Source organism: Eubalaena glacialis, chromosome 10, assembly GCF_028564815.1.
Source record: "Eubalaena glacialis isolate mEubGla1 chromosome 10, mEubGla1.1.hap2.+ XY, whole genome shotgun sequence".
Classification (NCBI taxonomy): Eukaryota; Metazoa; Chordata; class Mammalia; order Artiodactyla; family Balaenidae; genus Eubalaena; species Eubalaena glacialis.
In genome coordinates, this window is record NC_083725.1 from 111,205,194 (window position 1) to 111,218,755 (window position 13,562).

Genomic DNA, 13,562 nt, shown 5'->3' on the forward strand with positions numbered 1-13,562 from the left:
CGGCATCTCTAACAGTCCGAAAGGCCCTTGTTGGTATTAGCATCATAAGCGCACATGTGTATGCTTAACTTTGCACAGAAAATAGTTATTTTAGATAAATTGACTTTGTTCACACATTTATGAAAGTCATAAATTCAGTAACTCATTTAACATTTAGACGTTGTGAACTGTTGTTACAAACGCAGCTTTGGGGGGAACCCGGTATCTGTTACATTTTGCTAGTTTTGCTGGACAAGAGAAATAGCTGTTAGAAGTTGTAAAACAAATTGCTTTTTCTTGGCAATGTGCTTCACGGTATCAGGAAAATAAAATATTTCTTGAAAGATCCTTTTTCTGAAAACGTTTTTAAAAGAAGAGAAATATCTATTGAATTCTGGAGAGACAATGCACTTTGAAAATCTGCAGTTAGATGTAGGCTATTTGGGATTAATTGTTGTTGTTTTAACTCAACTAAAGTGAATTCCTTTATGCTTGAGTCCTGCCTTTGCTACTTACTGGCTCTCTAGCTTTGGAAAAGTCATTTAAGCACTCCAAGCCTCAGTGTTCATTTCTGTTAAATAGGAATAAAGCCTTACAGCGATACTGTTGTGATTAAATGCATACGAACGTGTTTGATAAACTAAACAGCTACAAAAACGTAAGTTGTTACAGGGGCTGGAGGAACCAGATAAACAATACCCCCAAGGAGACAATCAAGTAAATAAAAAATGTGAGATATTCTATAAGACAACTGGTTTTACAGAAGATAAGATATAAAGATTAAGGAAAAGTGATATCATAACAAAGGGTCACGTGGTGATTGTTGTAACTTTTTTTTTTTTAAATTTAAAAAAGAAACCCACACAATCAAATGCTTGACTGGATTCTGGTTCTGAAAAAACAAACAAACAAACAAAAAACCCCAAAAACTGCTTTTCAGACATTTGGGGGATAACTGGGGAAATTTGAAAATGGACTGGTATTAGATGACTTAATACCAGTAAAAAGCAGTTATTACATTTGTTCAATGTAATATTGGTATGATGGATATGAATGAAAGCATCTTTAGAATCTGGAGAAATGTCAGCCTCTTTAATAAGTGGTATTGGGGGGCTTCCCTGGTGGCGCAGTGGTTGAGAATCTGCCTGCTAATGCAGGGCACACGGGTTCGAGCCCTGGTGTGGGAAGATCCCACATGCCACGGAGCAACTAGGCCCATGAGCCACAACTACTGAGCCTGCGCGTCTGGAGCTGGTGCTCCGCAACAAGAGAGGCCGCGATAGTGAGAGGCCCGTGCACCGCGATGAAGAGTGGCCCCCACTTGCCGCAACTAGAGAAAGCCCTCGCGCAGAAACGAAGACGCAACACAGCCAAAAATAAATATAAAAATAAATAAATAAATAAAAGAGTACTATAAAAAATAAGTGGTATTGGGGAAACTGGACAGCTACCTGCAAAATAATCAAACTGGACTACCCTCTCACACCATATTGAAAAATAAATTCAAAATGGATTAAAGACTTAAATGTAAGGCCTGAAGCCATAAAACTTCTGGAAGGAAACATTGGCAGTATGCTCTTTGACATAAGTCTTAGCAATATTTTTTGGGCTATGTCTCCTCAGGCAAGAGAAACAAAGAAAAAATAAACAAATGGGACCTAATCAAACTTAAAAGCTTTTGCGCAAGGAAGGAAATTATCAACAAAATGAAAAGGCAGCCTACTGAGTGGGAGAAGGTATTTGCAAACAATATATTTGATAAGAGGTTAATATCAAATATACGAAGAACTCGTACAACTCAACATCAAAAAGCCAAACAACCCGATTAAAAAATGGGCAGAGGATCTGAATAGAAATTTTTCCAAAAAAGACATACAGATGGCCAACAGACACGTGAAAAGATCCTCAAAATCACTAATCATCAGGGAAATGCAAATCAAAACCACAATGTTATGTCACCTCACACCTGTCAGAATGGCTGTTATCAAAAAAATAGCGAGTGTTGACGAGGATGTGGAGAAAAGGGAACCTTTGTGCAGTGTTAGTGGGAATGTAAATTGGTGTAGCCACTATGGAAAACAGTACGGAGGTTTCTCAAAAAATTAAAAATAGAACTGCCATATGATCCAGCAATCCCACTTCTGGGTATTTATCTGAAGAAAATGAAAACACGAATTCAAAAAGATATCTGCACCCCCGTGTTCACTGCAGTATTGTTTACAACAGCTAAGACATGGAAACAGCCTAAGTGTCTACTGATGGATGAATGGCTAAAGAAAATATGGTATACACACACAATGGAATACTACTCAGCCTTAAAAAAAAGGATGAAAATTTGAATTTGCAACAAAATGGATGGACCTGGAGGGTATTGTGCTTAGTGAAATAAGTCAGACAGAGAAAGGCAGGAAAGAAAGTATGTTATCACTTATACGTGGAATCTAAAAAAAAAAAAAAAAAAAACAAACATAACTAAGCAAAAGCAGAGTCATAGATAGAAAACAAACAGGCAGTTGCCAGAGGGGAGGGGGCTGGGGGAAGGAGAGAAATAGATGAGGGAGGTTAAGAGATACAAGCTTCCAGTTGCAAAATCAATTAGTCATGGGTATGAAATGTACAGTGTGGGGAATAAATAATTATGTAATATCTTTGTATGGTGACAAATGGTAACTAGACTTACTGTGGTGAACATTTTGAAATATACAGAAATATCGAATCACTATCTTGTGTAACAGGAACTAACATAGTGTTGTAGGTCAGTTATACTTCAAAAACAAACAAATGAATAAACAAATTCGTAGAAAAAGAGATCAGATTTGAGGTCACCAGAGGCAGGGGTGGGGGAGGAGCACTTGGGTGAAGGCAGCCAAAAGTTACAAACATTTAGCTACAAGATAGATAAGTACTAGAAACTGTAATGCACACATAATCGATATAATTAATACTGTATTATACATGAAAGTTAAGAGAGTAATTCCTAAGAGTTCTCATCACAGGAAAGAAAATATTTTTGTTCTATTTCTTTCCTTTTGTATCTATATGAGATGACAGATGGGTTATAAACTTATGGTGGTCATCATTTCATGATGTATGTAAGTCGAATCATTATGCTGTACACCTTAAACTTACACAGTGCTGTATGTCAATTATATCTCAATAAAACTGGAAGAAAATAAATAAATAAAAACAAAGACCAAAAAAAACCAAAAAAAAATTCGAAGAAATTTTAGGAGTCTGTTGATTTCTTTTGAAATGTTCAGAAAATGAAAGAAAGAAGGAAGGAAGGAAGGAAAGAAGGGAGGGAGGAAGGGAGGGAGGGAGGGAGGAAGGAGGAAAGACGGGAAGAAAGAGAAAAGCAATACAAACTTTGAAATGCTCACACACACATATCTATATATCTACATCTGCGTAACTGTATATCTATATATAAAGCAAATAGGCAAAATGTTAGTTGTTGAATGTTGGTGAGAAGCATGCAGGTATTTTTTGTACTAGTATCTCTACTTCTACTGTATACCTGAAAACATTTTTAAAAGGTTTTCAAAGGCTGAGTTGAGTTAATGTTGTTGCCCACCGCTGCCTCCAGAATACAGTCCCGATTTCTTAGCCTGGCAAGTGAGCCCTTTGACAATCTGGTGTCACTTCTTTCCCAGCTTCTCTGACTCTTTTGTCTTGATATACTCCACACTCCAATTAAGTTGATCCCTATGTCTTATCCACATTTGCCCTCCACTTTCCCTCCTTTCAGGCCCAACATAGTACTCTCCCTCCACAGAGTCTGCTCTGAATTCCCTGCCTAGAATAATGCCCCTTCCTCGCGACTCATAGAATTTCCTGTGATGTTCATTGTCTTGCTCTATAGTTATTTATGTTCCTGCCATATCACCCCTACTCGAGGGTGAGTTCCCCCAGTGTGTGATCCATACCTGTTTCATCTTTGGTTCCCTCATGACAGCACACAGCCTAGCATATTCATTCATTTCACAAATATGAATTGAGCATCTCCTATACAATCTACAGGCTTTTGCCAAGTGTTGGGGGCAGAGTAGTGAATGTACAGATAGGCTCTATTTCCTCATGGAACGTAAAGGATCTTGGGGACAGGCAGGTATTAAACTAGAAGCATACAAACGAATATATACAGTATTTACATAGAGAAAATATGTACAGTAATGATATACCTAAGGTAACATGGAGAACAACCAAGGTGCTATGAAAGAGAATGACGGTGTAAACTGTTTCAAACAGGGATTAAACTCACTTTAAGCAACTGGGGAGGAGTTAGAAAAAAAAAGAAAGGATGGACATAGTCTTTCTTGTGTGAAGACCTGAGGGGGAAAAGAGAGGCAGTACCTGAGGTAGAGGGATTAGAGGTGGAGAGTGTAGATGTGAAAGGCCTACAAGTCCTCCTGAGGAGTGTGGGTTTTGTTACAGGTACAACAGGAAGCAATTGAAGGGATTAGGAGAGTGAGCCTGTTTTTTTTTGGACCCACCATGCAGCATGTGGGACCTTAGTTCCCCGACCAGGGATCCAACCTGCACCCCCTGCAGTGGAAGCGTGGAGTCTTAACCATTGGACCGCCAGGAAAGTCCGTGAATTTGGGTTTTTAAGATTCTACATATAAGTAAGGGGCTTCCCTGGTGGCGCAGTGGTTGAGAATCCGCCTGCCAATGCAGGGGACACGGGTTTGAGCCCTGGTCCGGGAAGATCCCACATGCCGCGGAGCAACTAAGCCCGTGCGCCACAACTACTGAGCCTGCGCTCTAGAGCCCGCGAGCCACAACTACTGAAGCCCACGTGCCTAGAGCCCGTGCTCCGCAACAAGAGAAGCCACCGCAATAAGCCCGCGCACCGCCACCTTGCCGCAACTAGAGAAAGCCCCTGCACAGCAACGAAGACCAAACGCAGCCAAAAAAAAAAAAAAAAAAAGATTCTACATATAAGTAAGATCATACAGTATTTGTCTTTCTCTATATGACTTATTTCACTTAGTCCATCCATGTTGTTACAAATGGCAGGATTTCCTTCTTCCTCATGGCTGAATAATATTCATATGTATATATAACATTTTCTTCATCCATTCATCCATTGACACACAATTAGGTTGTTTCCATGTCTTGGCCATTGTGAATAACGTTGCAGTGAGGGGTGCAGATCTCTTTGAGGTACTGATTTCCTTTCCTTGGGGTACATATCCAGAAGTGGGATTGCTGGATCACATGATAGTTCGATTTTTAATTTTTTAGGAACCTCTATACTGTTTTCTATAGTGGCTGCACCAATTTACATTCCCACCAACAGCTATGCACCCCTTTCTTTACAGGTCCACTTGTGCTTTTTTTTTTTTTAATATCATTTGGATTTCTACCCTATGGTCTGGTGTTTTATTTTATTTTACTTACTTATTTTAATATTTATTTATTCATTTACTTGGTTGCGCCAGGTCTTCGTTGCAGCTCTCAGGCTCCTTAGTTGTGGCTCTCAGGCTCCTTAGTTGTGGCATGCAAACTCTTAGTTACGGCATGCATGTGGGATCCAGTTCCCTGACCAGGGATCAAACCCGGGCCCTCTGCATTGGGAGGGCAGAGTCTTATCCACTGCACCACCAGGGAAATCCCCCCACTTGTGCTTTTTACCTGCTTTTTCACTACTCTATTTGCCTCCAATCTATCTTCCCGAATTCTCCTCACACAATAGCAGCCAGAGGTTTATTCCTACAAGTCTGTTCTTTACCTGAGTTCCCTGCTCAGTAATCCTCAACAACCCCCATTGACTTACAGGCTAAAGTCCCAATTACCCACCTGACTGTCTAAGGCCCTTCACTACTGGGTTCAAACTTTCCTTTCCTACCCCATTGTTTTACTCCTCTGTTCAGTCCAGACTGGTTTACCTGCCAATCACCAATGCTTTGGACATTTTCGCTTTCATGCTTTTTAAACATAGGCTTTTTAAGAGCAGTTTTAGGTACACAGAAAAATTGAGCCAAAGGTACAGAGAATTCTAATATCCCCCATCCCCTCACACACACGGCCTCCCCTACCATCAATAGCCAGAGTAGTACATTTGTTATAATTGATTATCACCCAGAGTCTATAGTTTACATTGGGGTTCACTCTTGATGTTGTACATTCTGTGAGTTTTACAAATGTATAATAACATGTATCCACTATTACAGTGTCATGCAGAATAGTTTCCCTGCTCTAAAAATCCTCTGTGTTCCTCCTATTCATCTCTCCCTCCTTCTCCCTGAACCCCTGGCGACCAGTTATCTTTTCACTATCTCCATGGTTCAAATCCTGCTTTTGCTAAGTGAATGCAATCTTGGACTGTTGGGAATTCCCTGGCTGTCCAGTGGTTAGGGCTCCGAGCTCTCACTGCCGAAGACCTGGGTTCAATCCCTGGTTGGGGAACTAAAATCCCACAAGTCGTGCCGTATGGCCAAAAAAAAAAAAAAATCTTGGACTGTTTACTTGACCTCTCCTAGTTTCCTTATGACCATATTAATAGCATCTATTTCTCAAGGTTTTGGGGAAGGATTAAATAAAAAAGCATGAAATGTGCCTGGTCTATAGTAAATAATCAATAAACGCTAACTGCAATTATTAATTGTTTAAGATTATATTTGCAGCACAACATAACTCATCCAGGTGGGACCCACAGGTCTTCCTTGGGGGTATGACAAGCCTAGAAATACTGGAACTTTATATGAGGTACAAATGGATTAATAAAGTGAGGGAATAACTTTTACTGAGTGTTAAGCACTTTTACAAACGTAATTTCATTTATTCTTTGTCACAATCCCAGTTGTTTTGCCATCCCGTTTACAGATGGGGAAATTGAGACTCAAACAAGTAAAATAACTTACAAAAGCAAAGCCAGCATTCAAACACAGATATGAATAGGCCTTCAGCCTTGGCAGGCTTCATACTGCTGGTGGCTTGGAATCTTTTTTTTTTCTTAATAACAGAAACTATTCAAATAGTTAAGTCATGTGTCATCCACACAATGAACTGATGTTTAGTTAAAATTGATAACAGAAAATAGAATTAGTTTCTTTTATTTTTAAAAAGTATCACTAGCCCTGCCCCTGTTCTTGTTCCTCCCAGGAACTTGTACCAACATTTTTTTTTTTTTTTTTTAAACTAGTTCCATTTTTTAAATTTACTTATTTATTTATTTTTATTTATGGCTGTGTTGGGTCTTCATTTCTGTGCGAGGGCTTTCTCTAGTTGCGGCAAGCGGGGGCCACTCTTCATCGCGGTGCGCGGGCCTCTCATTATCGCGACCTCTCTTGTTGCGGAGCACAGGCTCCAGATGCGCAGGCTCAGTAATTGTGGCTCACGGGCCTAGTTGCTCCGCGGCATGTGGGATCTTCCCAGACCAGAGCTCGAACCCGTGTCCCCTGCATTGGCAGGCAGATTCTCAACCACTGCGCCACCAGGGAAGCCCTGTACCAACATTTTAACCACCCTCTTTAGGCTACACAAACCCTCCTGTTTCACATCAGATAATCATGCATTGCACTTCAGAGAAAATGGAGGTTGTGGGTGGAGAATTCCCTCAAATTTGTCATAATTTTTTTAAAAGATTACTCAAAAAATCTTTTCCCCAATAGCACTTAATGAGCTCTAATATCGAATGACTAAAAAAAATCCTTTGTAATCATTAGGACTAGGTTTATTTGCAAGTAACAGAGGTCCAATTTATGTTGGTTTAAACACATAAGAGTTTATTCTTACATCGAAAAGAAATCCAGAGGTAGGAAGCTCAGGGTTGGTATGGTAGCTCACTGAAGTCTTCAGAGACACAGCCTCCGTCTTTCTCCTCCACTGTGCATTGTTACTATTGTTGAGATTATCTTTTGCCCCAAGATGGCTGCTGGAGCTCCAGTCATTACAGCTTCATTCTAGGCAGCAAGAAGAGGGAAGGAATGAGGAAAAAAGGGAATTTCCTTTCTTTTAAGAAACATTTTTGGAAGTCCCATATAACATGTCTGCTTCTCTGTTAGATGGAGAAATGTTGGGAAATGATTGTAAATGTAATCCAGTTTTTCTTTTTCTGCCACTCACTCACTACAATATTGGACAAATCATGTCCATGCTCTCTCTCCCTTTTCTTCCTTCCTTTAAATACAAACCAAAATATACTCATTATAAAAGATATAAAGGGTTCAGAAATGTAAATATAGAAAATCAGAATTCCCCATAATCACACCTTCCAGAAATGACCATTGTTAACAGTTTGATACATATTTTTCTACTATCCTATGGATTTTTAAAAATTAAAAAAAAATTAATGATGAAATATTTGACACCTAAACTTATTAGTTTTCCAGGACTGTCATAACAAAGTACCAAAGATGGGGTAGCTTAAACAATGGAAATTTATTTTCTCACAATTCTGGAGGCTAGAAGTCTGAGATCAAGGTGTTGGCAGGGTTGGTTTCTTCTGAGGTATTGACTTATTTATTTTTAATTTTTTTTTGGCTGTGCGGCATTCAGAATCCTAGTTCACCTACAGGGGGTCAAAGCTGTGCCCCTTGCAGTGGAAGTGAGGAGTCTTAACCACTGGCCCACCAGGGAAGTCTTGAGCTGTTGACTTTTAGATGGCTGTCTTCTCCCTGTATCTTCACATGGTCTCCTGTCTGTGCCTGTGTCCTCACCACCACTTCGTGTAAGGACCAGTCATATTGGATTAGAACTCACCCTAATGACCTCATTGTTTTTATTTTTTTATTTTTTTTGGCCATGCCATGCAGGATCTTACTTCCCCGACCAGGGATTGAACCCGCACCCTCGGCAGTGAAAGCTCAGAGTCCTAACCACTGGACTGCCAGGGAATTCCCCTAATGACCTCATTTTAACTTAATACATCTTCAAATGTGCTGTCTCTAAATATGGTCACATGCTGAGGTACTGAGGGTTAGGACTTCAACTTGAGTTTTTTTTTTTTTTAATTTTTATTGGAGTATAGTCGATTTACAACATTGTGTTAGTTTCTGCTGTACAGCAAAGTGAATCAGTTATACATATACATATATCTGCTCTTTTTTAGATTCTTTTCCCATATAGGTCATTACAGAGTATTGAGTAGAGTTCCCTGTGCTATACAGTAGGTCCTTATTAGTTATCTATTTTATATATAGTAGTATGATTATGTCAATCCCAATCTCCCAATTTATCCCTCCCCCCCTCCCACCTGGTAACCATAAGTTTGTTTTCTACATCTGTGACTCTATTTGTCTTTTGTAAATAAGTTCATTTGTATCATTTTTTTAGATTCCACATATAAGGGATATCACATGATGTTTGTCTTCCTCTGTCTGACTTACTTCACTTAGTATGATAATCTCTAGGTCCATCCATGTTGCTGCAAATGGCATTTCAACTTGAGTTATGAGGGACAAAGTTCAGCCCATAACATTCACAGAACACATGATATATAAAAGTGACGAAGCCCAAAAGCAAAATGAATACCTGTCAACCCACAACTCAATGTAAGAAATATAAATGACCAATTTCCTACATCTTTATACCAATCCCATTCTCTCAACCACAGCCCCCACACACCCCAAGGTAACATCCGTCCTAAATCTACTTAAAAAAAATTAGTCCCTCAGTCACTTTGCCTTTTAAAGGCTCACTCTCCTCATCCTGTAGAGCAGGAACAGTGTTGTGAGGCCTTCTCATAAGTGGCCCCTTCTTTTGCCTATTTCCTTTTCCATACAACAAAGTGATTTTTATTTATTTTAAATTTATTTTATTTTATTTTTGGCCGTGCAGTGCGACTTGTGGGATCTTAGTTCCTCGACCAGGGATTGAACCCCGAGTCCTAATCACTGGACAGCCAGGGAATTTCCAGCAAAGTGATTTTTAAAAAATTGAAGTATAGTTGATTTACAATGTTGTGTTAGTTTCAGGTGAACAGCAAAGCGATTCAGTTATACATCTATCTATCTAATCGTTCTCAGATTATTTCCCTTATAATTAAAAGATTGAATATAGTTCCCTGTGCTATACTGTAGGTCCTTGTTTATCTGTTTTATACAGTAGTGTGTATCTTTTAATCCCAAACTCCTAATTTATACCACCCAGCCAGCCAAGTGACTTTTAAAAGCATAAATCAGATGTTTTGTACTTTTTCCTTAAGAACTCTGCAAAGGCTTCCCGTTGCAATGTGAATAAATCCCTTTAAGGTAGTGTGGTCACTCTACCAGCTCCCTTCACTCTAGTGACATTAACCTGCCATGGTCCCATGAACTCCTCACCCATTCTCATCTCAGGGAGAGGCCATCTCCTGCATTTTACTTGGGATGCTCTTCTGAGACCTTCGCATGGCCATCCCCTTCTCATTATTCATGTACCTGCTTAAATATCATATGCCCATCAAGGTCTTTCCTGGCCTCTCTGTCTAAAGTACAAATCCCCCCATCACTCTTCATTCCTTTACCCTCGTTTGTTCTCTTCTTAGCACTTATCACCAAATATCCTCCCAGGGCAGAGTCTTTGTTTTTGTCACCACTGTACCTGGAGTAACGCTGGACATTCACAAACGTTTGTCTGATTTACCTTATCAAATTGTTCCTGACCTAGGGGTTGTTGTGATAAAATGAGTGACAATGTAGTGTGGAATGGGCCTTGCACACACAGATTAATTTATTACATTAAGGTCTGTGCTCTGAATAACCCCTTTAAGCTGTTTCTTCACAGCCCAACTATTTTATGAACAAGACATTTGTTGGATGCCTGCTAGGTGTTGCCCTTGTGCTGGGAATTGGGGCACAGCTGTGAACAAGGTAATTGCTGCATTTGTGGAGTTCACGTATTAACGCAGTGAACTAATGAGTGAGCCAACCACCTGTGACTGAATATATCTAACATAAAAAATGCATTTCAAAATGTTGGGATGAAGTGGTGTGGAAGGAAATCTTTTCTTAAATCTCCTTTTCAAGATGCTTAAACCAAAAGGATCATACAGATGCCTGACAGCTGCTTTTCTGTAATTCAGATCCTTATATATTGCAATTGGCTCCAACAGTTAAAACCTGAATTACCTTTTTTGGACATTACTGAGAGGGAATTATTTAATCTGTCTACTGAAAATGAAGGCATTAAAACCCAATCAGAAGGGTTTGCAGATGTGTCCTTAAATGCTTGTAGCTTCTCAGGTGGCTCTTACATGAAACTTGGGTCCAGGAACAGAAGCCTTCTTGTAGCCAGGACGCTAGATGTGGAGCTTGAAACTTTACGGGTTAAATCCTAGTGTTAGCCCTTACTAGCTGGATGGTCTTGCTGATCTCGTTTTGTTACTGTACAATTACAGTTGCCCATTCTATTTCAAAAAGTTATAGAGAAGATCTGAATTAGTAAATGAATGTTAGTGTTCTTTTTACACTATAAAAAAAAACTATAGAAATGTAAGGCGATATTGTGGGTTTACCTTTGTTCACTGTTGGATGAACAATAATGACTGACAAAAAGTATTTGGAGATTGAATCTATTAATAGGGGAGCAGTTAAATAAATTATGGCACACAGTGGAACACCATACAACCATTAAAACAAACATGGTACCTCTCTATATACTAACACAGAAAGATATCCATGATGTACTGAGAAAAAAAGTAAAAATATCTACCATTCTATCTATGTATGCAATTGCATAGAAAAATCACTTAGAGGACAATATGCCAAACTGTCAGCCATGGTTTTTCCGGGGTGGTGGTGGTGATGGAATTATTTTTAGATTGGTAAAATCTAAGCAACTTATGAGAGATTCTATTCACAACTGGCAAAGTGCACACATCACTTATTACCTAGCCCCCTTCTAGATGTTTCCCAGCTCTCAGGTCTGACTTAGGTGAATACTGCCTTGGAGAATGAACTTGGCTAAATTGGGGAGCTTAGAGAGTCACGCTGAATAATAAATGACAAGCTCCTTGGAACAGCCTTACATGCAACATTTACAAAATAAAAGGCAAAGTAGAGGCTGTTATGAGCACTGCAATCTATTCACAACTGTGCCTCTGCTTCAAGAAGGTAAATGGTGATTTTAAGATACGGATTCCTCAGATTAAAGACTTGTTGCCTAAAAACCCATATATAAATTTCTTAAGGATCACAGTATCAATATATTTAAACATAGCTGGGTGAAGGAAAGTATAAGATGCCTTCCAATCTCCCACTTCGACTTTTCACACAATGGACATTATTGCTCTCCAAAAGTAGATGGTGGAGGGCATCCAGTGACCTCTATCAAATTCAGAAGATTGTCCTGGCCTTCCTGACGACTGATAGGGCAGGTTTGGTGAAAGCCAGCTGACTGGCACTTAGACCAAAATGGACTTGAGCAGATCTTTCTGGAGATGGAGCTGGGATCCATCCATCTTGATGTAGCAGTCAGGAAAAAATGCAATTTCGTGTACATATGGAAGCTTACTGGGAGATATGGCTTGGACTTATCAGAGTGGTTCTTTGACCCCCTCAACTGGTACATCATTTTATTTTTTCACCACGCTGAATGGCATGTGGGATCTTAGTTCCCCAATCAGGGACGAACCCATGTCCCCTGCAGTGGAAGCACAGAGTCTTAACCACAGGACAGCCAGGTTAAGTCCCTAGTGTATCATTTTAAATGTTCAACAGTGGAATACCTGACCACATCTCACAGGATAATTGCCTTGCTTTCACATATTTTTTTCAGCACATTCATCTGCTACAAAGTCAAATGCACTGGCTCTGAAATCAAGCACAACTAGATCAGACAATTTTGTCCCACTAGAACTTATTTTCTCACCAGAAAGTAGAGGGCTACTAATTTTAGCTGTTTTTAGAGAATAACCCCCTTTTGGTTGTAACAGCAATACATGCTCATTGAAGACAATTTGGACAATGGAAAAGCAGGAACAATCAACTACACACAAAATCCTCCACAACCCTTCCCCTTAAAGGCATCCACTGCTCTCTGATCACCCTTGATTGCATTCCTTTCCCATTTTTTTTCCCCACACAGATTAAGTCATATACATATATAAAAACTATTTATACTTAACATTATATTTTTAAGTATTTTCCCATGTAACTAAGCTGTTCAAAGACAATATTTCCTCTAAGAATATAAGCAATGCATTTTCTCTATAGAAGATTTGGAAAATACTGAAAGCAAAAGACAAGAAAGTTCCCCATAATCCCGCCATCTACAGATGGACACCTTTAGGGGTAACCTGCAGGAGTATATCCTCCCAATTTTTTTCTCATCATATATACATTTTCTTAAAAAAAGAATTGGATTCAAAGCATATATACTTTCTGCTTTCCCCCCATACTATATCATAAACACTTTCCATGGTTGAATATTCTAATTGTCCATGACACAGATTATCATTTACTTAGCCATTATTGTGATCTTGGGCATTTAGGCTATTTCTAATTTTTCTATTATGAATAATGCTGTGATAAGTTTGAAATAATTAACATGAATTTACTATAAAGAATGACCAACTTTGTTCCACCTCTTTTCAGGAGATATAAATGAGAGCTAAGGAAATACTAACCATGAGGGCAGCTTAAGGCCAAACTGGGCTA

At 39.2% G+C, this 13,562-nt stretch overlaps 1 protein-coding gene across 1 annotated transcript in view; it reads right to left on the reverse strand.

The window, feature by feature from the left end:
- Positions 1 to 7,659: 7,659 nt before the first annotated feature.
- Positions 7,660 to 13,562, reverse strand: part of PATL1 (PAT1 homolog 1, processing body mRNA decay factor) — a 43,220-nt gene continuing 37,317 nt past the window's right edge. Inside the window, exon 19 of the mRNA XM_061201798.1 lies at positions 7,660 to 7,886. Within this exon, the coding sequence (XP_061057781.1) occupies positions 7,874 to 7,886 (13 nt within the window). The 3' untranslated portion in view covers positions 7,660 to 7,873. The remainder of the gene's footprint in view (positions 7,887 to 13,562) is intronic.